Below are 24,941 nucleotides of genomic sequence, written 5' to 3' on the forward strand. Positions count from 1 at the left end.
TGACACACTTGTACGCAGGCGGGGGGGGATTTTGAAGCCTCGCTTTAATCAACCTCCAACCTGCAACAGCGGAGTTTATACCCTTATAGCTGCGTTCGACAGCTGTATTTCAGAGAGCTTCTCTCCACGTCTTATATCGATGCTGCAGAGCCAGCGCCGCTCACGCTGTACTTCGGTGGTATCTCAGCCTTGCGAAAACTCGCGGCTCTGTGAGAGGCGTCAGCGAAAGTTCTTTATTCCCAGAAGCCTTTCAAAGCAACGCAGATGAAACCGGGGCACCTCAGAGTAACTAAAACTAGAGACGACGACGGACAGGCGGACCGACCCCATCCAGGACCGGGGGGCTGCCTGTCACCCCCAGCCGTCCCCGAGCGCTCGCTCGCTCGCCCACTCACTCACTGTTAAATGCCGTCCGGAGCCTGGCGGCAGTGACCCAAGCTCCGGCGGCTCGTGTCGCCGTCCCTGTCGGTGTCGGTGTCCGTGTCCCTGTCGGTGTCCGTGTCCCTGTCAGCGTCCCCGGTCCCGGCTCCCGCCGCACCTCAAACCCGCCGCCACCGCCCCGCGGCCGTTTGTGCCCGCCCCCCCCACGCGGCCCGCAGAGCGCTGATTGGCCCGACTGCTACGCCGCTCGCCACGCCCCCTTCGCCATACCACCAATGAGAGCGCGCCGCTGGGCCGCTGCCCCTCACGACTGGCTGGTTCGGAAGCGTTCAAACTCCATTGGAGGCGGCGGCGCAGGGGCGGGGCGGCCCCGGAGGCTTTTTTGCCCGCAGTTGGGCGGGGCGGCCCCGAAGGGCGGTGCCCACAGTTGGGCGGAGCGAGCGGCGGGGCGGGAAGGATGGAGCGAGATTGGGATGGGGAGGAGGAAAGCGCAGCGGCTGTCGGGGTGTAACGGTAGCGTCAGGCCTTTATCCAAACCCACTTTCCCGATCCCACAGAGAACGAAACGTGTCCCTGTGCTGTCCCGGTTATCACCCGTTCACTGGGAAAGATCTGCGGAAGGATCCCGAAGTGTCTGCCCCAGCTGCTCCGGGGGATTGAGTTTGTTTTGGTTTTTAGTTTTTTGGGGCGGGGGAGGTAACTCAGCCCAATATTGCACATTTTCTACCCAGAAATATAAACATACAGAATTAGAACACTTTTTGTAAGTGTGTTCTAACACGGAGCATAGAATCGAAATGGCAACAGCGAAGGCTGAAGGATTCTAAGCCTCCTATGAACTTCCCTGGGTATCTGTGGCTTGTTTTCCAAAGCCTCTGGCATTCCTCTCCCTGCCCCCTGACCGCCTCTCAGGGGGGGCTCGAGAGGTCAGATTTTAAGCACGGTGATCCTTTCCATCAGAATCCGTGAATTGTGATTCTATGATCTGATTATCATTCCACCTAATTAAATGTCCTGCTTCTCGTAATTATTCTGAGACTATTTACTCAAGCACTGTTCTTTTAATCATATTTAGGAAACTGAGTTAAACAAATATTCCCTGATAAGTCAAACAGCTCACCAGTCGGCTGGTGAGAGCTCTGGTTATAAATAAATACGTTACAACAAACTCACTAGCACATTGTTATAAAATCTCCAAACTATCTCCAGAACAAAACAAGCCATCGGAATGATGGAACTGATCCATCATAAATACCTCTTCACAAACGACAATTAAAAAAAAAACCAAACCAAAACCAAACAAAAAAAAAGCCAAGCAAGCTAGAAAATTCCATGGTGAACTTTGTGCAGGCTGTTCACAGAACAGCAGTGGAGCAGGAACTAGTAGAAGAATGGAAATTCCTCACCAAGTACTGCCAAATTATTTGTGAAAGCTGAGGACCAGTCTGAACAGAAGGGGATCCCGCACTTGACAAACAGCAAATGTTCTGTAAGAATTAAATGCTCACATGTTATACTCAGTAAGTGTTTCTCATTTGACAGTAACAAATGTTACTTAATCAATTGTAGAAGCTGAAGAGTTTTCAGTTTCTACAGATGATATTGTACTGGGATCATTGACAGACAGGGAGCCCTAGCATTTAAACTAGTTCATCATGATTAATCTCTCAGAGGAGGCTTCAGTGAAACAGCTTCAACTTCCAAGATCAGTGTCATATTCTTCAGAAGGGGAAAAATTAGTAGAGACAGCCTTCAGAGTTCTTAAAAGGCATGAAAAATGGAAATCAGCTGGTGCATGCAGAGCTTTTTAAGATGCAGTCTGATTAATATCTAGATAACTGAGGCTAAAATAAAAGGAACCCGACCACTGTTGTAAACTTAAATATGAGAAAACATTTGTTCTAAAGATGATTTCTGAGAATTGTCAGGTTTGTAACAGGTTTCTGTAGGTAATGATTTACAAATTCATCCTTTCATATTTGGCAATTAACTATTGCAGCAATTAACTAATTATTATGAAAGATAAAAGAACTCATGAAGAATACAGAAACTTGTTTTTTCTTTTGCCATATCAACCTTATTTTGTACAATAGCTTCATAAGTATCAAGATGTAAATATAAGAATAAAAGTACTAGTAAATGTATGATTGAAGTATAAGATACAAAAATAAGGTCAAATATTCTGAAAAATTAATAGCAAGTTATAAAGGGTGCTAATAGCAACCTAATTTGCCTAACACTTGTAATTATTTTCATTGCTCTCTACTGGATAGAATCCTTGAGGTCTTTCCAAGAGGCTCTCACAACTCCCTGCTTTAGAGTTCCCCATGATTTTGAGCAGAGAAAACTACCTCAGTTTTGTGGTGGCTTTTCTCTGTCCTTGAAATTCCATTCAGTTTTTGACAAATGTTAAAAATCACCTGCGTTCCTTACTATAATTTTTGGTAAAGGGCCAGAACAGTAAGTAGAATACAAAAGCCACTAAAGGTTGAATTTGTATTACTACAGCTTATGGAACAAAACCAGAAGGGAAAGAAAGGAAAAGAATGTCCAATGAGAAAATCTCACCCTGCTTAGATACTACAAGAAGCAGAAACCAGATGGAGCTTTTCCCCCATATTCTTCCCTGCCAGACTCAGAATACATCAGGTAAAATCTATTTCATGTATGTGTATATATATAAATACGTATACACATGCACACACATCAAAGAGTTCCTAAGGAGCTGGAGCAATTCCTTTCACCCAGGGGAAAGATAAATAGGCCAGGCACTCTGTGTCTGATGGGGTTTTAGGTTCCCAGCTTCCCTGTCGAGGCACTAGAGACAGACACTCTGCCAGGCTGGGTGTGAAAGAGAAGAAAGATGGATCATTTTCCTTAGCCTCACCCAAACCCCACCCCGTACTAAGTGATGCCTCTTGCCTCTGGAATACAACATTCTCCACCTCTGCCAAGGTGGGTAGGTAACTAAGAAGATGGCAGTTTAGGTGTCAGTACTGGAGCTGCAAGGTTAAGTCTGCACAAATAAAGCCTAGTGAGCTACTGTTGTAAAACACTACATTTGATTGCTAATACACCCTTAGATTTCCTATTCTTCACGCAGTTTTTCACAGAACACATACCTTGTTTGGTGTACAAAATGAATGTAAAGGAGGGTGCCTTAGGGTGCATAGAGAACCTTACACCTTAGATTTCTTAACCGTCTTTTGCTGTTAAAAGAGGTTGAAGTTACCTCACAGTCTTTTTTTTTCATAGTTTATTAACCAAACCAGGGACCACAGCATATCACAAATTATAAACTATAACTTTGTTCCCAAAGGAAATGAGGTGTTGCTCTAGTCAGGATTACAGTATTTTGTACCTACTAATGGAAACTGCTACCGAAGTGCTAATGTTGACTCCAGCGCTACAGTCACCTGGACGAACATATTAGTGCATAAAATACCTACAGCTGCTCTATTGTTTGGGATTGCATTGGCTAGTCCAGCCTACAAACACCAGTGGGGAGGTGTCCTAGTATTGAGAAGGTGACTGAAGTTACCTGGCTTCTCTAAGGTGACACACCACATGCAGGTGCTGGACAGGAATGCACAGGTACAGTTCCTGGCAGTTTAAAACACCTCAAGGCAATTTTGCCACATTCCCAATTTCCCTCCTGTCTCCCACCTGTGTCCTGCCACTGCTCCCTTATGACAATTTTGGTGCTGATTTGAACTGCCAGGTGAGATGGTTAAACAGGCAAGGGGTATTATATCAAGCAATACCTTCCACGTAGCATCAGCAGGTATGCATATTTCATCTGCAAACTGCTGCATTGTGTGGTCAGATAAATGTCAGTCCCAGCTCAGCGGGTGGAAGGGGCATATGCAGGAGAGAGTGGAGGGGGCTGTGGCAGCACCAGCTTAGATGAATTAAAACATTATGCAACAAGACCCTAAATCCCTGAGCTCTAACCCCTAAAACCTATCTGTCATAAATGATGGTAAGAAACCTTCCCACAGTACATACATTCCTGTGTTTTATAACCAGTGTGTTTTACAAGTATAAAGCTATCTTACAGCGTCTGCTTTCCTTTACGCCTCTCACGTATTTAGGGCAATTACTCTGAATAATCCTCATCACAGGAAAACGTTCTCTGACTTTGCATACAGTGTAGCATTATTGTGATTATTTTAATAATCTACAAACTTCTGCAGAAGTGTTAACCTCTGAATTTAAAGCTCCTGAGCAGTTACACAGATAGACTCATTACAAGAAGTAATAGTAAAATTATTTAACAATATAGAGGACTGAAAACAAGGAGGCTTCTCAGGTGATGTTAGTAAATGTTGGTTTAAAATGTGAATGTTACTTGTTTAACACTTCTTAGTATATTGTAAAGGTGGAGGAAGAAAGCTTACATACAAAAAAAAATGTTTGTTATTTAAGTGCATGCATATTGTCTTGACCCAAAGAATGGTTTGCAGCTATAGCAACAGTTATAGTAATGAAAAAGTATTTATATTTTTCTTTCCTGTTCCTAAAGCTCTATTTTCAAACATTGTGAATACAGCCATTAGCATAATGCTTAAACAATTGATGTGCAGTGAAGAAAATAATAAATAATTATAGCAATTACATTATGATATGACACATCATGTCCATGTTGTCTAGGGCTTCAAATTACAAGTTACTGAACTGTAAATAAGATTGGAACATTTTCTTTTTTTTTTAATGGCAATTTCCCCCTCTTTATAGTTCTGCTGCCAACTAGAAATGGTGATACCAAGCAAATGTTTCACACTACATATGTTAGCACAAAAAAATACATTCATGATACTATCAAATATTGTTATATCTTGTGGGCAATGAGTTATCAGGTTTCAGGGGGCATTTGGTAACATGGGAACCTATTTCCTTTATGGCCCATTCCTCTCTGACTTTCATGAGTCCATAGCTTGCATCTCCTTTGGCCCCCATTTTTGCTAGGATTTGTACCCTTAACTACACACAAGTACATCTATTGTGACTATCAGTTTGTTCTAACTAGAGAGAAAAGCAGCTAACACACAAGTGTACTACATCTAAACTAAAAGGAATGTACCTTTTGTAGCCACCTCTGACTCTTTCCATCTTTACCGCCACTTTTTTAAAATGGGAAATGTAGAAAATGCCCACTGGTAAGTCAGGTTACCTCTATTTCTTGTCAGGGCTCTCTAGATTTGTTTTATTTTGGTTTACATTCAATGAATTTCTCCCTCTATCACCTTCAACTACTTTATTAACTACTTTTTTTTTTTTTAACTACTTTTCAATTTCTCTTTTCCTCACAGGACAACTCTCCCAGTGGTTCATTGCTGCCATCTGCATGATTGCCCTTCAGAAGTCTGAGTTTTGCTTCTTTGTTTGCCCCTCTATTCTAGGTTTTTGATCATTTATCATGGCTACTCTTGCTATGCCTATTCTGCAACTTGAACACCCCATTCCTTTGAACTACATATATTAAAGGTTTGAGATTGTACTTTGTTATGGTCTGGGATGCACATAAGAATGCAAGTTTGTTGTTTTCTAATCACTGGTCCCCGTTTCAGCTTTTTGCCATCGAAATTGATTTGCAATTTCCCTTCCAACCCAAACCATTCTGGGATTCCAAGTTTCCACAAGACTGTCTGATCCTTTGCTGTTGCTTCTGAACAAGTAACAAATAGTTTCAAAATTAAAATATTAAGGTACATAAAGACATATATTTGTATATTGAGATCCATGTGTATCCATATACATTTGTATATTGAGATCCAGGTGTATCCAGATATATTTGTATTTGAGATCCATGTGTATCCAGATATATTTGTATATTGAGATCCTTGTGTATCCATACATATTCGTATATTGAGCTCCTCGTGTATCCAGTATGAATTGGCTTTTCCCTTCTGTCAGCACTGACACAGTACAAGTTTAACTCATAATCCACATTCAAAGCTCATCAATGGGGCAGTTTTTCTCCTTTCACAGAATCACAGAATATCCTGAGCTGGAAGGGACCCACCAGGATCATCCAGTCCAAGCCCTGGCCCTGCACAGACACCCCGACAATCCCACCCTGTGCCTGAAATCGTTTTCCAAACATTCCTTGAGCTCTGGCAGTCCTGGGGCCATGACCATTCCCTGGGGAGCCTGTTCCAGGAGAACCGCCCACCAAGCACACCTTGCACTGCCATCCTGTCACGCAACAAAAATGGCCTTTCGTCTTGCATGCAGCAAGCTCCAGCAGAAACTCCGTGACATCCAGAACAAGTGGTGGATCGATCTAGCTGAAAAAACTCAATTATGTGCAGATACGGGTGATCACAAAGGATTCTATGAGGCCCTGAAAACAGCATACGGGCCTACATACCAAGTCCAAAGCCCCCTACTCAGCGCAGATGGTCAAACGCTTCTGACAGATAAAACCTCCATTCTGAATCGATGGGCTGAACACTTTCAGACTCTTTTCAGTACCAACCGTGTAGTCCAAGACTCAGCAATTCAGTCCATCACACAACAACCGGTGAAATATGAATTGGATACTGCCCCCACTTTAGGAGAAACCCTCAAGGCCATACAGCAGGTGAAAATCGGCAAGGCAGCTGGGGTTGATGGAATTCCACCAGAAGTCTGGAAACATGGGGGCCTTGCACTCCATGCTAAATTTCACGAGTTCATACTACGCTGTTGGGATCTAGGCGAACTACCATCAGACCTTCGTGATGCAGTCATCATCACTTTGTATAAGAAGAAAGGAATTAAATCAGATTGCTCAAATTACCGTGGTATCACTCTGCTCTCCATTGCTGGCAAAATCCTGGCAAGAATACTCTTGAACAGACTAATCCCCGCTATAGCAGAAGGAATTCTACCTGAAAGTCAGTGTGGTTTCAGAGCCAACAGGAGCACCACAGACATGGTATTTGTCCTCAGACAACTGCAAGAGAAGTGTAGGGAACAGAACAAAGGTCTCTATGTAACCTTTGTCAACCTCACCAAGGCTTTTGATACTGTGAGCAGAAAAGGTCTATGGCAGATTTTGGAACGTTTAGGTTGTCCCCCCAAGTTCCTTAAAATGATCATCTCACTTCATGAGGAACAGCACGGCCAAGTCAGATATGGCAATGCACTTTCTGAGCCCTTTCTAATAACTAATGGTGTTAAACAAGGCTGTGTTCTCACACCAACCCTATTCACAATCTTTTTCAGCATGATGCTCCAAAGGGCCACGGCAGACCTTGATGATCAGGATGGTATCTACATTTGATACCGTACTGACGGAAACCTATTCAACAAGGTGACTGAAGGCCCACACCAAGACCTTAAACCATCTTGTCCGGGAGCTGCTTTATGCTGATGACGCTGCCCTTGTTGCACACACAGAAGCAGCCCTGCAGCGTTTAACATCCTGCTTTGCAGATGCTGCTGAGCTCTTTGGGCTGGAAGTCAGTTTAAAGAAAACAGAAGTTCTCTATCAATCGGCACCTCAGGAAGTCTTCCTTCATCCCCATATCAGCATTGGCAAATCAGAGCTCAAATCAGTCCAGCAGTTTAATTACCTTGGTAGCCTCATCTCCTCGGATGGTAAGATTGACGGAGAGATAAACAACAGGTTAGCAAAGGCATATAGTGCTTTCGGAAAGCTTCATAAAAGAGTTTGGCGAAATAAACACCTGAAGAAAAGTACAAAGATCAGTGTTTACAGAGCCATAGTGCTGTCTACTCTCTTATACGGATCTGAATCATGGGTCATCTACCGCCACCAGCTGTGTCTCCTAGAACGCTTCCATCAACGCTGCCTCCATACAATCCTAAATATCTACTGGTAAGATTATGTGACTAATACCTCTGTTCGAGAACAAGCAGCAGTCACAAGTATTGAGGCCATGTTGCTGAGAACACAGCTGCGCTGGGCAGGGCACGTCTCCAGGATGAAGGACCATGGCCTCCCTAAGATCTTGCTTTATGGTGAACGTGCCACCGACTGCCGCAAGAGAGGAGCCCCAAAGAGAAGATACAAGGACTCCCTGAAACAACATCTCAGCCTTGGCCATACTGACCACCAGAACTGGTCTACTCTGGCCTCCAATCGGGAGGTCTGGAGACACACCATCTATAATGCTGCAGATGCTTTTGAGAAAGCACGTAGGATCACCCTTGAGGAGAAAAGACAACGCAGGAAGAATCGTGTCTTGCAGAATATACCACCTAAGGAGTCTTTCTGCTGTGCCTTTTGCAACCGGACATGCCTGTCTCATATTGGCCTTTTTAGCCACCAACGCGCTTGCAACAAACGTGGGTAGAGCCCTTCCCAAATCTTCGTTTGCGAAGCCTAGCCATGATGATTTGCAATTCTACTATTTTTTGAACATCCATATTGTCTAGGAAAGATACAAATCCATGCCCTTTGGAAACACCAGTTCTGTCAGTGATTGCTTTCACTTCTTTCACAGCACTGTATTGTTCAGAGAAACTCTGAATTTCTGTTTCATTCATCCTTCTATACATTTCACAAATGAAGACTGTGTTTGGCATGCTTTTTCCTTCTGGTAAAACATAACCTTGACTGAATGTTGACGAATGTGTACTACCTCCAAGGCACTTGCACACTAGGTCCCCATATTTGCAGGTATCATTCACAAAGCCCAAGTGTGTGGGCTGCACCCACACACTTAAAAATAAATAAGGCTTTTAAAACAAAATCAGTATGAACTTTTCTGAGAAAACAAACTGTGGACAATCGTTTGTGGGTTGGGAGGTTTTTTTGTTTGTATTGTTTTTTTGTTTCTTTGGTTTTTTTCCCCAGAGGTGGAGAAAGGCAGTTCCATTCAAACTTCCATCACATGGATTGTGTACACTGGACCTCATATGGATCTACAGGGGACTGTTCATTATTTGAATCCTTATAGATTACCTCCAGCACAGCTAATTCTCTCAGGTACCGGATACCTTTCCACATGGTGTTCCACCTGCTTGGGCACACTACTAGATCATCCTTGAGAGAATACCTTTCCCTCATGCTTGACAGGAGTCTCCAGACAAAACCAAAGGAGATGTTTGGCACTCTGAATTCTTTCATGTATCAGATAGCTTATCTGCAGGTATCTCCTGTTCAGCTTTCAATTCCATTCTCAGTGCAAGACTTAGACAAGCCTTTCCACTCATCATTGTTGCTGTTAAAAGGTTAAGTCTTTAGCCATATCAGCCCCTGATATACGACTGCTTGCCATCTGACTCAATGTGGCCACTTACATGGCTTTAAATACACAATGTGTCTGCAGCTGGCAACCCAGTGTTTAAGCTGACATATTGGTCTTCCAACAACTATGAATTCATTGGGAGGAAATTCCACTGTTATTTATTATACATGTATTTATTTATTATAGACATATATTTGTGATATGTACATATATTTATATGTGTATGTTACTTTTATGTAGGTATTATCTGAGAATCTATACTTGTTTTGTATTGTATTCACCTACTGGCCAATTTTTTATCAGTCAGTGAAACAATTAAGAATGTCCCCTATACTATTCATGACAAACTAAGCCAATCACTTATTAGCCTCTACCTATCTTTATGCTGTCTCAAAATCTTCCAGTGTTTCTCTGTGAAGTGTTTGACTAGATAAGACAAAAGTACACCTCCTTATCTTACACTCATCCTAACCACCTCAACATTACTTCTGTCATTTTTACAGGCAAGGTCTAGAGTGAGTTTTCAGTCACCCAACTAATTGTAGTGGGAAACCTGCCTCAAACAGCTATAGTTTATGAACAACTAACTGAAATGATCCAATAGACTAAATAAGTATAGAAGGAGAAAACAACTGCATTCTACATCTTAATGACTTTGGTTATCACTTGATCTCCTCACCTCTTCCAAGTTTAAATGCCAACAGTTTTATTGGTCTTTCCTATACAATTTTTTGTATTAATCCTTTTCAGGAAAAAGTTTGTATGTATTAAGTCTTTCCAGAGTATTTAGTGTATCATGTAAATGACAGTCAGAATAGAAAATAATATTTATATATATGCTCCTCAGCATTCCCGAATTGCTCTAACTAAGAGTAAGTTTCCCATTAATTTTGACCAAAAGTGAGAATGAGAATCAGAGCTCTTTTAGAAACGATATACAGATTCCAAAAAGCTGAGGTACATTTAGCTGAAGTTTTATTCTTTTACAGCAGATTTCACTATCAATTTCAGAAAACCTTGAAATCCAGAGTTTCAGAGTACTCTCATATCCAAGCATGGTCTTAGACCCATTTCACAGAGATAAGAAAACATTATCAATTCAAGTTACACAGGTTTGTGACAGTACCCAAAACACATTTTAGATTATGACATTAGCTCTTTGCTTTCTCAAGAAACCATTTATCTCTAAGTGGCAACAAAATATTTTCAACTGGGTGCCCGCAGTCGGACACGTAAATCTATGCTGAGATGCATAAAGATCATCAGAAGTAGGCAGCCACTAAAGCACCTACAAATCAGTGGTGTATACTGACTTCAAGGCATGCTGAACAATTAACTTATGCTAAAAGGTAGGGATTTGGTTCATTGGTCTCTCTTTTTTGTTTGTTTGTTTTGTTTTTTGTTTAGAAGACCGCTGTTTCCAGAAATCTGAAGACCTAATACCTAAATGGTACATTCAAAAGTATCCAAATTTGTAGTCCATGAAAACTGTAAAAATGTTATTCATTCTTTCATTGGACTACCCTAGCTTGGACAGCAGTAACACTTGCATAGTGAGCTACATTCCTCATCCAAAACCCATTCCGAGTACTTGGAACCATGGAATCAAAAGCTCACTACTTTACTCACAAATGCTAAAAAGTTTTTCATTTTAGAACCCTTACTGGAGAGCTGAAAAGAGACACAGGTATTAAATAAGTCCTCAGGCAGAATACAACTCTAAGCAAACTAGAATATTCAACACAGCGTAGTTTATTTGCACAGATAATCAACCAAGACTTTTTCTGGACTACAAAACTGGGTGCTGGCTTACTTGTGATAAGCCGTAGAGTACTATAACATGTTAGCTCATGCTGGTGGCAACAGGTTTGTTTTCCAAAATTGTGTAATCCAAATTCCTTTTCTAAGAGATGATTTTGAGAAGCACTATTAAACAGAATAATTAATGAGAGCACAGCATACTAGAGAAGTAAACTCTTTTTGTTTTTGGTAGTAAGCTTCAAACAATAAATGTATCTATTTGTAAAGAACTAATATGATTTTAGAAATGGGAATTTCTGCTAGTGCACTAAGTTTCTGCTTACATTACAATCAGGTCAGTGTATCCAGCTGTAGCACATGACAGAGATTTTAGGAACACAGTTAGGGTCACATTTACAATACAAATCGGGAATGTGTTGCAACTGCATTCTTTGATTTGATTGTAATGTAGATGACTGTAAGGCTAATTAAACATCATCTACTGTTCACAGGAGAAACCACCAGCTGTTGCTTAAGCACAGTTTAAAGACAGTTTTATACGAAACAGGTTATGACATGGTTTCACCAACCAACAAGGACTGAGATTTTTCCATGTTATAACAAGACTCTTAAGCACATTCAAAATATGTTTAATACAGGTTTTGCTAGCAAGGTGCCAGGACACTTTAAAATTCATTGCACAGCTTCATAATAAATGTCTTCTATATTTTGACACAGATAAAGTCAGTTTTCGTCTGCTGATAGTTAACCATTTGGTCAAGATGAATGGTGTTGGGCTTTATCTTCACAAGGGTTTGAGACAACATTCAGGCCTGTCAAACCCCCAGTTTGGGGAAAAAAAATTAAATAATGTCTCTCTCCCATACATTGCTTTCATCTGGAAATCAAACAGCACCTTCTTAAGATCACTATCATTATCTCAATTTTCAGTCAAGAAACTAAGACACAGAGATGTGCTGCTACATGCCCAAGATCAGAACAAGGACTGGTAGCTAAGGTAACTGAGGTACAATTCTATGTCAATAAGTTATTTCCCATTTGTACTTTAGATGTTTCTATTTTGTAGAGTACTAATTATAATAATTCTGGTGATGCTGTAGAAGGATCCAGTATAAAAATTAAATTATAACAGAGCAGAAGGAATATTACAGCAAGTCAATAAAGTCTCTAAATATAATTTAGAGGTGTCATCTTCTCAGAAAAAAAAATTGCTGTAAAGTGATTCCCTAGCAGCATAGAAAGACAATACATAATAATGCCTACATACAATTGACAAAGGATTAACCATCGAAGTTTTCTGGACAAATTAGAAACAGCGAAAGAGTTTGGAACCAAATCAATAACTTGTATCATTTTTACATCCAATCCTTGAAACAGTTTGAGTAACACCTAACCTAGTTTTAGTATTTTATTAAATCACTTCTCAAGTAGCAAGTATGTACTGTTAGTTTTAATCCTAAATTCATATACTCCTGACAGCTCTTGAGGAACAAAGATGTATGTAAAGATTGCAGGTTTCAATGGTCCTAGAAAGCTGCAGTAGTACCGACAAAACAGATTTGCTTATGGAAACCTCTTTGCAGGAACTGGCTATCTCTGGGAAGCTTGTTTTTTTAAAGCACCTACTGCTACAATCTCTGATAGTTTAATACAGACATTGAGCACTTCGTTAAGTAATCTCAAGAAAAGTAATGATCATTCCCAGTTTTGGGAGCTTCTCTTGTTTGGGTAAATTTGAAATGCATTTCATTTTGCAGAGTTTGTTGAGCCGACCTTGCTCTTGCTGGCAAGCAGTGTGATTTTATTTCTTCTAGTTCATTTTATTTCTTCTAGGAGACCCAATCCTGCAGGTAACCAATACACAAAATTTCCCCTCGAAATTTTCCCACCTGTCAGCATGTACACACTTCTTGCCACATTGCTTCCTTTGCAGTAAAGGTCCCTAAATAAAGTTACTTCAAATGCAGAGACTTAAGAAAGTGAAAGTAACCAGCTCCAAAGCAGGAATGTGACTAAAAGACTTTAGGTAGGGAGCACACCACCTTGAGGCACAGATGCAAAAGTCAGTATTTATTGTCTTAAAAAAATCATCCTTACACCTGGACTAACATGGGGAGAACAGGATAGAAATCAAATAATTTAAACCCTAGTTTTGATGTGTGCTACCCTCTTTTGCAACTTTCTACTCAGTACAGGTAATCTGTTTTCTGTTATCAAGTCAGAGCACAGTGGCTCTATGATGCATCTCATCATCTCATTCTGACACCTGATATTTCTTCCAGATTGTTACTCAAAGCTCTCTATCTACATGTGGTCAAGTACAATTCAAGTTTAAATCTTAAATCGTGTCACTTCTTAATGCCTCAGTGTAGCATATGTAAAATGCAGATAATTACTTCATTAAGGTGTGGTGTTTGTAAAATGTTTGAGAGTCTCAGATGAAAAGGATTGCTTCAAAATGTAATTATAATATTATGCCAGAGGTAAGGCATAGGCCTGTGATTCCATGTACAGTATTTAAATACAATTACTTATCTATCAAAATCAAGAATCTGTGCTATTTCTCCCTCTCTCAGCTCCTGATCCTTTTCCCATTAATAATCTGAATAATCCTGACTCCAATGGATCTGCTCACTTACTCCTTCAGTAAGGTGTACAAGTAACGAACAGTAACAGCAACACAAAAATTGTATCAATTCTCATTTAGCACTATTTTTCATAATTTTATGTGTTTATAAGAGTCCTTAAGTTCTGGTGTCACAGATGTTTTAGAGGGATACCTCCCTTTGGCATTTCTGTAGATGCCCACTGGTACCAGAGGTATTTGTATACACTTTCTGGAATGTGGATTATTTTTGGAATGTGGATAATTTTAAATAAATATAAATTAAGGCAAAAATAACTTTGCAAATTGCCCATCAGCTATGATGCACAAGAGCATAATTTCTAATATTCACATTTTTCTTAAATCTACTTGATTTGGTGTGTTATGTTCAACTGTCCTGACAGTACTCCTACAGCGTGGTGTGTTTCCTGCTCCTCTCTTTTACAGCAGACATTGGATGGGCTTTCTCACATCAGCCAAGCACCAAGTATCCCGGGTATTTCATGCAGTTATCAACTGCCACGTTTCAAGTCAACTTCAGGTCGGCACCACCATGGGTGTTTTTCCATCACGAGTGTTTTGCCCTCTGTGCAGCCAGAAGAGCAGGGATACCCACCCGTCTGGAAGCGAGGGTCACACAGTAAGAAGGACATCGAAAGGGGTGAAACGGGAAGAGGAGAAGCAAAGACAGGGAGGGATGGAGAAAAACGATGCTGTCGCGCAAGGCTGTAGGAGATGAAACAGGGGTTATGGAAGGGCAGAGGAGAGGCCACAGAGAAGCAGGGTGGCCCCGAGCCTTCATACAGGAGGTCTGGAAGGACGATCTCAGGAGATTCCAGGCCCACGCGTGCAGAGCCCGCCTCAGGTCCCTGCGTGTCCCTTCCCACCTCGGTCTGTCTGGGGGTGTTCCCGCTGCCGCTCGGGCCGGGACGACACGTGCCCAGAGCTCCACGGCGGGTCCCGGCAGGAGGGCGGGGAAGGGGCCGGGAAAGGGCTGGGAAAGGGGCCGGCTCCCCCCCGGCAGAGAGGCGGGAAGGGCCGGCACCCCGCACCTGGCAGCTCTGCCCTCCTCGGGAGGGCTGCCGCCGGCACCCGCTCGGATTGGCAGGAGCCTGCGCCCTCCTCTTCCTCCCTCCTTTTCCCTCCTCCGCGGGGTGGGTTTCAGCCCTCCTCCTTCCTTGGGGAGGGGGGAAGAGTTAAAAAAAAAGAAAGGGAAAAAAAAAATAAGAAGGAGAAAGAGAAAAGAAATCCCAAGTTGCGTCCCCGACGTCTCCGGGCCCCGCGGCCGCAGCGGCCGCCCCACATTCCTGGCATTCCTGGGCCGTGACTCCCCGCGCCGCCCCGGCCCCAGCCCGGCCCCGGCCCCGCCGCCTCCGGCTCGCCTGCCCGCCAGCCCCGCTCGCCCCCGCGGGACATCAGTCCCCTCCTCCTGCCCTGCCTCCCTCCTTCCCGCACCCCGCGGGCGGCAGCAGGAGCTCAGGGCGCCCCGGCCCTCCGCGCCGCCACCGGCGGCCGCACCTCCGGCCGCCCCGCACAAGTTCCCCGCGGTGGCCGGGCCGGGGCGGCGGGAGCCGGACTGGTCTCCCTTCCCAGCGCCCGCGTCGGGTCCCGCCGGCAGCCTCTGCCTTCCGGGCCGGGACAGCCGCCTCCCGCGGGAGGCACAAAGCCGGAGCCGCCGCTGCCCGGGCGGCCGCCAGCAGGTAAGGAGCCGCCGAGTTCGCTCCAGCTCGGGCGTCCCCGCGCCGACTTTAAAACAGCCCGAGCTGCGCCTTGTACTCGGCGTGTGCGATCGGCACGGCCGGCGTGGGGCTCGTTGAGCGCTGCAGGGAGCTATTGCAGCTCCGCCGAGTATGCACTGCTGTCCGCAAACTACGAAAATAGCTCAGCTTGGGTTGCGAGTACCAGCCGGTGACTTGAGATAAAGCGAGCCTCGGACTGTCCGTCCAGCCCGTGAATTTAATCTGTTAGACACCCAGATAATACGGCGTTTGTACACTCGAGAGATATTTGTAAATAGCGAGGAACGGGCAGGGCTCCGTGCTGGGCTGCCCGTATTTACATCGCGGCATGCCCGTGTTTGCCTTCCCCCTGCCCGGGGGTTTACCTTGCTCTTTGTTAGTTACAGTCAAGCCTAAACTGGCCGTTCGTCTTCAGCAAGTATGTAACTCTGACGAGTTCTGCAGAAAAGATCGCGGCGAGGCAGGGAAGAATGACATCTGCTCTCATTTCTGATGTGGCAAAGTGGATGGATTGTTAAGATCTCAAACTAGCTCACTTTATTGGGGTGTATTTGGGACAAGCGTTACGTAATGTATGTGTGGTATGTGGATATAATGCTTGCTGGAGCTTTCCTATCGAGAATGTTTTATCTCTGATTTACATAAAATAATCATATGTTTCCATTAGAAGCAACTCTTTGGCTGTTTGTAACTTTAAAAAGGTGGGACCAAACAGCGACCGGTAAAAGGCTCAGATAAAATATGCTTTTGCCCAAAAAAGTTTTCTGAGATCTTTGGCGTGTAGCCTGAAACCATAGCTGAAAGAAATGTTTTTACCAGAAGCCAGTTCTTTTTTCTTTAAACTTTATGCAGACAATTGCATTGGTTATTCTGAAAGCACTGTTACATGCTGCAGTTTCTCAGAGTTTGGAAAAATATAAAATGGCTCGCCCCAAATCACAAGTCACCACCTGCCAACCTCCATATTATGAGAGGAGATAGTCAGGTCTTTTGGGGGGAGAGATGTAAGGAGGGGCAGTCCCAGCAGGACTGCTCTGTGGTTATCCAGCTGAGAACGTCCTATCAAATATGAGTGACAAAATACAGATTAAGCAGCTTTTGGTCTTGCCCTCTGGGGAGTTAGTAGCTGACATCTAGTACTTGTTACATGGTGTAAAATAGAGCATGTGTTGATATTATAGTAATGTAAATAAGTTGTAGGCCCTGTTCTGTTATTGTCAGTACTTGAACTCTTTTTGGTGTCTTTAGAAGACTGTGCCAGAGTTGCTTACAGGCAGAGGGCACTTGTGTGTATCTCATGGGTCATGATACAAAAGTTGGGAGCTTTGCAAACTTGCTGTGTTGAAGCACAGTTCATCAGTGAAAAGGTAATCCCTACAATCTGTCACCGACCTTGTGGCCATCAATTCTGCAACTGCATTTGTGTGTGAGAAGCTTGAAAGCATGACTGTCTCAATGCATCCTCAGAGAATCTGGTGGTTCAGATCAAGGCCAGAGCAAGGGCTGCTAGACTCATCTCTGTATTGAGCAAACTGAGCTTTTATATGTATATACATGTTTTACACGTGCCTTTTAAATGTTTCTGGAAGAGCAGCAGAAGTAGCTTTGGTGCAGTGTTGTTCATGAGGGTTAATTAGCAACTAGTGTTAGCACTAGATTTTTCTCCTGGTCATTCTTGTCCAGCAGAAGCCTGTGAGTCAGTTATTGTGACTTAGGTATGTAATGGCTTTCTATGAAATACATATACTGTTGTGCACTTAGCAAATTGTTTTGGCTGCCAGGGCTCCTGCAATAATGGATAAAGTGTATATATATGTATATATATATATATATATATATACATATGCCTATATAGTTGTGTACATAGTGACTCTATATAGTTGTGTTCTAGTGACTCTATGGCTTCCTTTTTCTGTGTTTATTTGATACTGCTTCAGCCAAAGTACTGCTCTTCATTCTGTCTCTCTTCATATCCAGTGAGGCTGTGTTTGATTAAATGTCATTTAAGTAGCTCATTTTAATCGGGATTTAAATTTACTGTAGATATATGCAGTGTGAAAAGTGTACTTGAATTCCAGCTCCTCAGCTGGAAGCAAGTCCTTCTCTGTTGCAAGGGTTTGTCAGCTGAGGGGGGTTTATAAACTGCTGGTAGTATACAATAGGTAAAAAGTTTTCATCAGGCAGTGCTGCTCAGTACCATATAGGTCCTAGTCCTGCAAAGACACCCCCCCTACACGTGTTTAAACTCACATTCATGAATAGTGCTTTTGAAACCACGGCATTTCTTTTATATACATAATAATAAACATATATACAAGTCTTTGCAGGAACCAGGCTATGACACTTAGTATGCAATATATTTGTGCGTGTGTATCCAGCTCAATTACAGAAGATTTCAATAAAGGCTTAATTTTTATGCTGAGCAGATGCCATAAAAGTATTTTTTTATGTCTAAATCCACTGCAAAGTACAGCATGCCTTGGCCTATTATACTTTGTGGAGTTCCATTGGAACAGATCCTAATCTTTGAAAACAAACCATTACCGTGTAGATGTTCTTACTGTGAGGAGAGAGTATGCCTGTGCAGAAGATTCTCTGAAGTTTTATGTGAAAATGTCTGGTTCCATTTTTAAAATATATTGGTTTTCTATTCAGAGACTCTGTGAAACCTGGTACTTCCACCTATAAAACACTTAAAATATGTATATTAAAAAGTAATAATTAAAGATTAGTTCCTAAAGGAAATGAGGTAGACCTGAGCTGAAGCCCATCTTTGTGATAAAAGTATGATTTTGGTTCCACTGGCTAACCCCTATCTTTCTGTGCCTAGTACAGGGGACCTCAAGACTCAGTGGGCACACGGAGCTTCCTCTCCATGTCCAGAGCAAGTGTAGCCTGTCCCGTGAGGTGCCCATCTTCTGCTTAAAGCCTTTTGGTTTGCAGTGCGTGGGGAGCTGAGGAGGTGATCTATGAGAAGACATGTCACAAGCTCTGAAGCAATAGGGTTCCTCACAAATGTGGGGCAGTCCATGACTCTTCCCCTTTCCTCTGGGCTGTAGGAGGGAATGAGGAGAACTCTGGAGTGTGGAAGGAATTAAGGACACTAGACTACGGTACAGCACAAAGTATGTAAAAAGAACATGCATGTATGTTTTAAAATGTATTTACCAACCTATCATGTCTGCCCTAATAAGCAGTTGTAGCTGTTATAGTCAGCTATAGGTAAGCACCTTCTGAGAATACCTAAGGGACTATAAACTTAGCTCTAATTAGGCATGAATTTAGCCAACATTAAGAGGATTTTCTGACCAAAGGATTTTTCTGGAGGGTGTTGGGTGTATAACATGTTGGATGGGTGATGGCCTGGGAAGAAGAGAACACTGACCCCTCTGATGTCCTGCAGCTATTGTGACATTCTTATTTTCTGCTCATGTGAAGAGTTTAGGTACCGTGCTTTGCTCAACATCAAGCATGTCTTTTGGAAACTGAAACTCTCCTTTCTAATTCTCAATCAGTGTACCTGTCCTTATGACTAAGAATGCTTTTTTTTTGTCAGTAACAATGTAAACTTTAAATTACCATGTGATGTAGAAACAACTCTGAAAAGAGGGTGGTGAACATATATGTTGGTGATCTAATAAACTAGATGAATGATGGTGTGCCAAAACTTGCTAATGATGCAAAAGTATTTGGATTAGGCAAGATTGAAGAAGACTGAGAAATTGTAAAGGGAATCCAAGAAAGCTGGGTAAAAGGGAAGCGTAGCAGATGATGTTGATAAATTCAAGAATATGCATGTTAGAGGGAATAATCAAATTACTTGTTCATGTTACTGGATTGTAAATTACCTATATTTATTAAGGTGGGGAGGAAGATTTCAACAGTGTTTTATTTAAACTTGTGCACCTTCTTAATGCTTAGCGTTGAGCAGAAGAAAAATGCCACAGTTGTTTTGCAATGTGTTAATGACACAAAGGATATTATTAAACTGGTGCTCAAATTCACCTGGAATAATCAATTTGTGATCTCCTATCAAAGAAGAGAGATTGAAAAATATTCATATGAAGTAGAACTGAAAATTTTAGCATAGCTCTGTTTCAAGGCGGTCTGTTAGAGGAGGTAGGATGGACATGTGCAAAATAATGCTTGGCCATTACCCTTTTACACATACTTGTCACAAGGAGTAGTTTGAAAGACAATGTGTATAATACCCCTAAATCACCATTTTTGGTATATACCACCAAAGGCGATGATATAAATGAAGAGCCTGGCAGGATGAACAAGGTAAATGAACTGTTCTAGAGATGGGAGGAACAGTCACAGCTACAGCTGAAGGGATGCTAACTGTACTGCTCTAGGGCATAAATCAACCCTATCTGACAAGGATTAAGAAATTTCTCTTAGGATAGATTATGCTATAAGTGCCTGCTATGATATTTCGTGTGGTTTTTTACAGGGTAAGCTGGTGTTAGAAACAGGATGTTGGGCTGATTATTTGACCCACTACAGTAATTTAGTTCCTGTATTGAAATGTGAGTTATGCTGATTTTTTTAATATATTAATGCAGATGGAATTGAAAGATTTATTTCTTTAAATATGTTCAGGTTTCATGGAAAATACATGTTGGACTTTTAAGTCTTTAACATGTTAAAGTTTGATGTTTTAATTTATTGAGGCATGCTGCGCTGTGGCCTGGACTGGCATAGAGAAGAACAGAAATGATGGTTAGGCTTCATTTAAAAGGCAGATAGCACTGGTATCTGTTATTAATCAATTTGGTTATGATGATCAGTGATTTCTATTACGTGTTCTAATGGACAAAGTTTGTAGTTTGGGTAGTTAATATAAATATTTTTGATTTCTGTAACAAAATTATGATAGTTGTGTCTGAGAGAAGCACAAGGACCAGTTTCTAGAGGTAACTAGATCTTCTGCAGCCTAGTGAATCTTTCAAGGAAAATATTGTCAAAGTAATAGTGTACCAACACCATGAAATTCTTGTACATTTATAGGCTGCAAATGCCAGTCTGTTTCAAAAGAATAAGCATGGGAAAAAATTGATTTAGTAGCAGGCATCATGACTGATCTAATAATCAACACCTCATGTTAACAGACTACTGTATAAGATAGTTAAGAGTTGTCTGTAGAAGTTTCAGGAAACTATGCTATAGCTTAAAGAATAAAAAGCCAGGACTTGTGCAACATTTAGGTGGTCAAACCAGCCAGAATGGGCTGTCTTACAAGCTTCCTGGCAGCTATCTGCCAAATAAAATGTGGACTGATTTTCTGGCTTCTCTGTTGAAAAGGCTGAAGCTGTTGTGAAGGCAGCCTAGCACTGCTTTTTGAATTTAGAAAATAAGGTTTATGGAAAGGCCCTCCTTTGTAAAGATGCATAAAAGTGATGTCTTCTCTTACAACTCCTTTGAATTTTTGACTTGATTCGAAGCATATCTCTGGGAAGGACAGAAGGTAGAGCCTTAGCCCAGCAGAAGTTGGCAGTGTAGGAGAAGTGAGAGGTTACCAGTAGTTGTTTTAACTTGTGTTTGTGAAATTCTTTCTTGTTTTTACAACTGAGAAAATAGTTTGCATTCCTAAGGTTTTTGAGATTAGCTCTTATCATGGAACTCCCTCTTTTTAGAGGAGGCATTCACTACCTTGTAGATAAAATGCCTTTAGCTTTTTATTGATGATGACAATTAAGCTAGGTTTTTGGACAAGCCTGGGCAAAATCAAGGGACTTTGCCAATCAGAGACTGAACTAGTAGAAGCCAGATCCTATTTTTGATGTCTATTGCTAAATGCCATTTTGATTTTGACTCCTTCCTGCAGGACTTTCATTTGTTCTTTCAGTGCAAAATATATCGTGTTGGTAGTGGAAACTCTGCATTTTCTGGGAATGTGATATGCAGTGCTTATCTCAGGTGAGCAGACAATGTGTAAAGGAATTTCTACATAAAACTTTGTGCCTGTTGTTTACCAGGACAGAGCAAGAGGAGAGGGAAAAGCAATGTAGTCAGTGGCCTAATTAATCTTGTACTGAGGTAGAGTGAAACTTCTGATGCCTTCAGAGGGAGCAGGCCTTGAAAGTCCTACCTCAAAAATAGAAAAGAGGGGTCTTGGAGGAAATCTGACTTCTCCCTTAAGAGCTTTCCAAAATGTTCAATGTGAGCAAACCTGCCTCAGGAGGAAGAACCCTGATGAGCTTTTGAGGTGACAGGAATTTATTTAAAAGGCCCTGGAAAACAGGCATCTGGAATAATAGTAAATTTTTTTTGGTGGTGGTGGTATTTTTTTGTTGTTGTTGTTTTGTGTGTGTGTGTTTGGTTTTTTTTCCCTTGTTTGCCATACTTTAAGAGCTACTTGAGTAGGATTGATGTCTATTTACATTCTTCATAATGTTGTTAAGATTCAGTCTGTTTAGGAAGATGCTTTGGTCAGCTTACCAGCTAAAGAAGTTGGCTGCTAACTGAAGGGGATGGCTGATGCAGTCTGCTGTGGGTGGACAGAAATATTGACAGAGCTTCAGACAGAAATATTGCTAGAGCTTCAGAGCTCTAGCAGGTTCAGAATAGAGAGTGGACAGGGCAAGTTTCTGCTTGTGAATAAGACAACTCATGTAGATGTATTTGAGTAAAGGTCCTGTGATTCCATCCACCTTTGCCAAGACTGTGTTGTGGGAATCTCTGTGACAGCAGAGAAAGCTAAATCACAGTATTGATACTCATGTGCTGCTGCTTCCCACTTTGTTGTGGTTCTTTTTGAGAACAGAGAAAGGCAATGATGGGTCTTTTTTTGCAAGTTCTCTTCCATGTGTCCATGTTCCCCTTCATAGCTTGGTGCCTCAAAATGCATTTGCGCATAGTTGGAAATCTTGTTTATAAAACAAAACTAAAATATTGCAGGAGAGCATTATTGAGACGGGTTAGCATTTAGCATCCAAATGGTAAGTATGTTCAATGCTAGCTATTTCACTTCCATTTTTTAATTATCTTTATTTCTGACAAGCAAGAAATTAAAGCTGCCATTTAAAGATGAAATTTATTTTTAGTTTTTGCATATTCTAGGGCTTTTGGTATGCATTTGGGTGTTTCATACTACCTAATGTTATGTAGAGAGAAGTATTTCTATAAATACAATGGTGTATATGGATAGGTTTCAATTTATAAGTAATGTTTTTTAATTCCTTTCTGTGTTGTAGAATGTACTGGGAGCTTTACAAATAGCAAAAGACAAAATGTGTGTCTTGAGTTACAGTCTAAGGAAGAGGAGAAGAAATGGTTTGGTGTAATAGGCAAATGGTATGTTGGGGAGAGCTGACATGTATTCTAAGGATGTTCATTTATTTGGTCATAGCCTGCCCATCCTCTGTAGCTGGTTCATTTCTTGGAAGTTTTTTCTGGTTTCTCTATTTGATTGGTGAATTGTCATAAACATATGCATTTAAATATGCAAATCCAGAAATGCACATTTCCTACACATTTACGGTTCAGTAAAGAGACACTTGTTTCAGAAGAGAATTACTGATACCACCTGACTTTATGAAGTGATGAATGTTTCTCTGGAGCATTTCTATATAGAGAAGAACCTTTAAAGAGAGTACAGTGGCTTGGAGTATGACATCTTCTCTACTTGCTATGTTAGTTTTGCTCTGGCCACTGTTGTTCTTCGTTGTTGGTGTAATAACCTGAAACAGTTGGTCACAGAGCACCTCTGAGTTTTTGTAGTATACGTTTGCATATAACTTCACTGCGGAAAAGGTAAATTATTAAGTGGGCAGGATGAGCTTTCAAAAACCTTTAAGCCTTGTCTAACAATGTTAGGTGTTTCTTCTAATGTACAAATGGGTTTATTCAGAGAGACTGATGTAGTCTTACAGTTTTCCTAGAACCTGACTTAGGTATGAAGACTGTGACCCATGCAGTAATTAATTTGTCAAAACATCTCACAAGAGGTGGGTGCACTTTGGAGACAATTAGTCATTTTGTCCTATTAGTCAGTAATGTCAGCTTTGGTTGATGTTATATAAGGTTTCTTTCCTAGTTCTGTATTTTCATCTTGGGTTACAGGAGAAGTTTGTTAATATGTAGCTTAACTTTCATGTTCGCTCTGTGTTCGGTGTCCTTGACAAGTACCACTAGCTGTCTGCATAGAGCTGTAAAATTTTGCACTTCCTTTCCCCCCACCCAGCAATACAGTAAAATGGTCAGGACCAGCCAGACTGTGAGCTTGTGATAATGCAATAAGTGCCATCCATGTAAATCTGTCAATGAGAGGGCCATTCAGCTAACTTCAGATAATGCTGTCCACTGTTATGTGCTACTTAATTTTGCTTTCTCTGCTCTCTTTAGTAGAGTGGATTTATAAAGTAATTTATTTTTTCACTTGGGATGGAATCAAAGCAAATGCGTTTGTCAGTGTCTTCATGTTGCGTGTTTCAATCAAAGAGAGCGGCAGGACAATGACAGGGAAGGATATCCTCCGTTATTCCAATGTTTTCGGAGATGAAAAAGCAGACTTGTGCATGTTTATCTTAAAAAGGCTTCTTGCCACAACCTGAGAGCACTGTGGCCACAGTTTTGAAAGCAGAACATGTTAGTTATTTTGAGTGCCTTTTACAGCGGCTATGTTATGTGAAAGAAAATAAAATAACATTTAAAACTTACACGTTGAAAAAGACCCTTTGGTAATACAGTTAATAAAATAATTCTATAGGATTAAGGAAGACAATAGATTGTTTATTAGGAAAAACTTCCTAATAATAAGCTCTATGATTTATTGTATTAATCTCTCAGGAATAGCCCTGTTGTGAGAATCATATTAAAATAATACTAGACAGTCCCCTAGAGCATTCACTGAAGGGTCTAAGTCTCTGTCAGAAAAGTAGACAAAGTTCTGGTTTCGTAATCAGATAGGTCTCATTCTTTATTTTCTCTTGTTGTTCAGTTTTTGAAATTAAAAGCATGTGATATTAGCTCCAGTAATTGGTATTTTTCCACAGCTCTATTAAGGATGAAGATGAGCTGGGGTTACTGAACTTGGGAAAAAGTCAAGGATTTTTTGATTGTTTTGTGGTTGGTTTTTTTTGGCTTAGACATTTAAACCCATTTTTTTTTAGCAAAGGATCTGGTAAAACAGTAGTAGAAAACCAGTCCAGAGATCTTTAAGTACATAGTTTTGGCAGTATAGTGTTTTGGGACATTCATGAACAGTGATCTCCTTTTTAATATGTATTTTATACCTTCATACCTGTA

At 41.4% G+C, this 24,941-nt stretch overlaps 3 protein-coding genes across 4 annotated transcripts in view; 2 read left to right on the forward strand and 1 right to left on the reverse strand.

Moving 5' to 3' along the window:
• CENPF (centromere protein F) overlaps positions 1 to 528 on the reverse strand; it is a 40,728-nt gene extending 40,200 nt beyond the window's left edge. The window contains exon 1 of one of the 2 annotated variants that reach the window (XM_064648242.1): positions 396 to 528. The gene's annotated coding sequence lies outside the window, so the exon portion shown is untranslated. The remainder of the gene's footprint in view (positions 1 to 395) is intronic. The other variant, XM_064648243.1, reaches the window with a different exon arrangement.
• Positions 140 to 5,881, forward strand: LOC135410621 (uncharacterized). The gene is made up of 5 exons (XM_064647358.1): positions 140 to 178; positions 300 to 894; positions 1,732 to 1,870; positions 2,890 to 3,030; positions 5,694 to 5,881. The coding sequence occupies exons 1-3, from the start codon at positions 140 to 142 to the stop codon at positions 1,809 to 1,811; spliced, it is 714 nt and encodes a 237-aa protein (XP_064503428.1). The 3' UTR covers positions 1,812 to 1,870; positions 2,890 to 3,030; positions 5,694 to 5,881.
• Positions 5,882 to 15,517: 9,636 nt separating this feature from the next.
• Positions 15,518 to 24,941, forward strand: part of PTPN14 (protein tyrosine phosphatase non-receptor type 14) — a 112,955-nt gene continuing 103,531 nt past the window's right edge. The window contains exon 1 of the mRNA XM_064648244.1: positions 15,518 to 15,650. The gene's annotated coding sequence lies outside the window, so the exon portion shown is untranslated. The remainder of the gene's footprint in view (positions 15,651 to 24,941) is intronic.

This window comes from Pseudopipra pipra, chromosome 3 (genome assembly GCF_036250125.1).
Source record: "Pseudopipra pipra isolate bDixPip1 chromosome 3, bDixPip1.hap1, whole genome shotgun sequence".
Taxonomy (NCBI): Eukaryota; Metazoa; Chordata; class Aves; order Passeriformes; family Pipridae; genus Pseudopipra; species Pseudopipra pipra.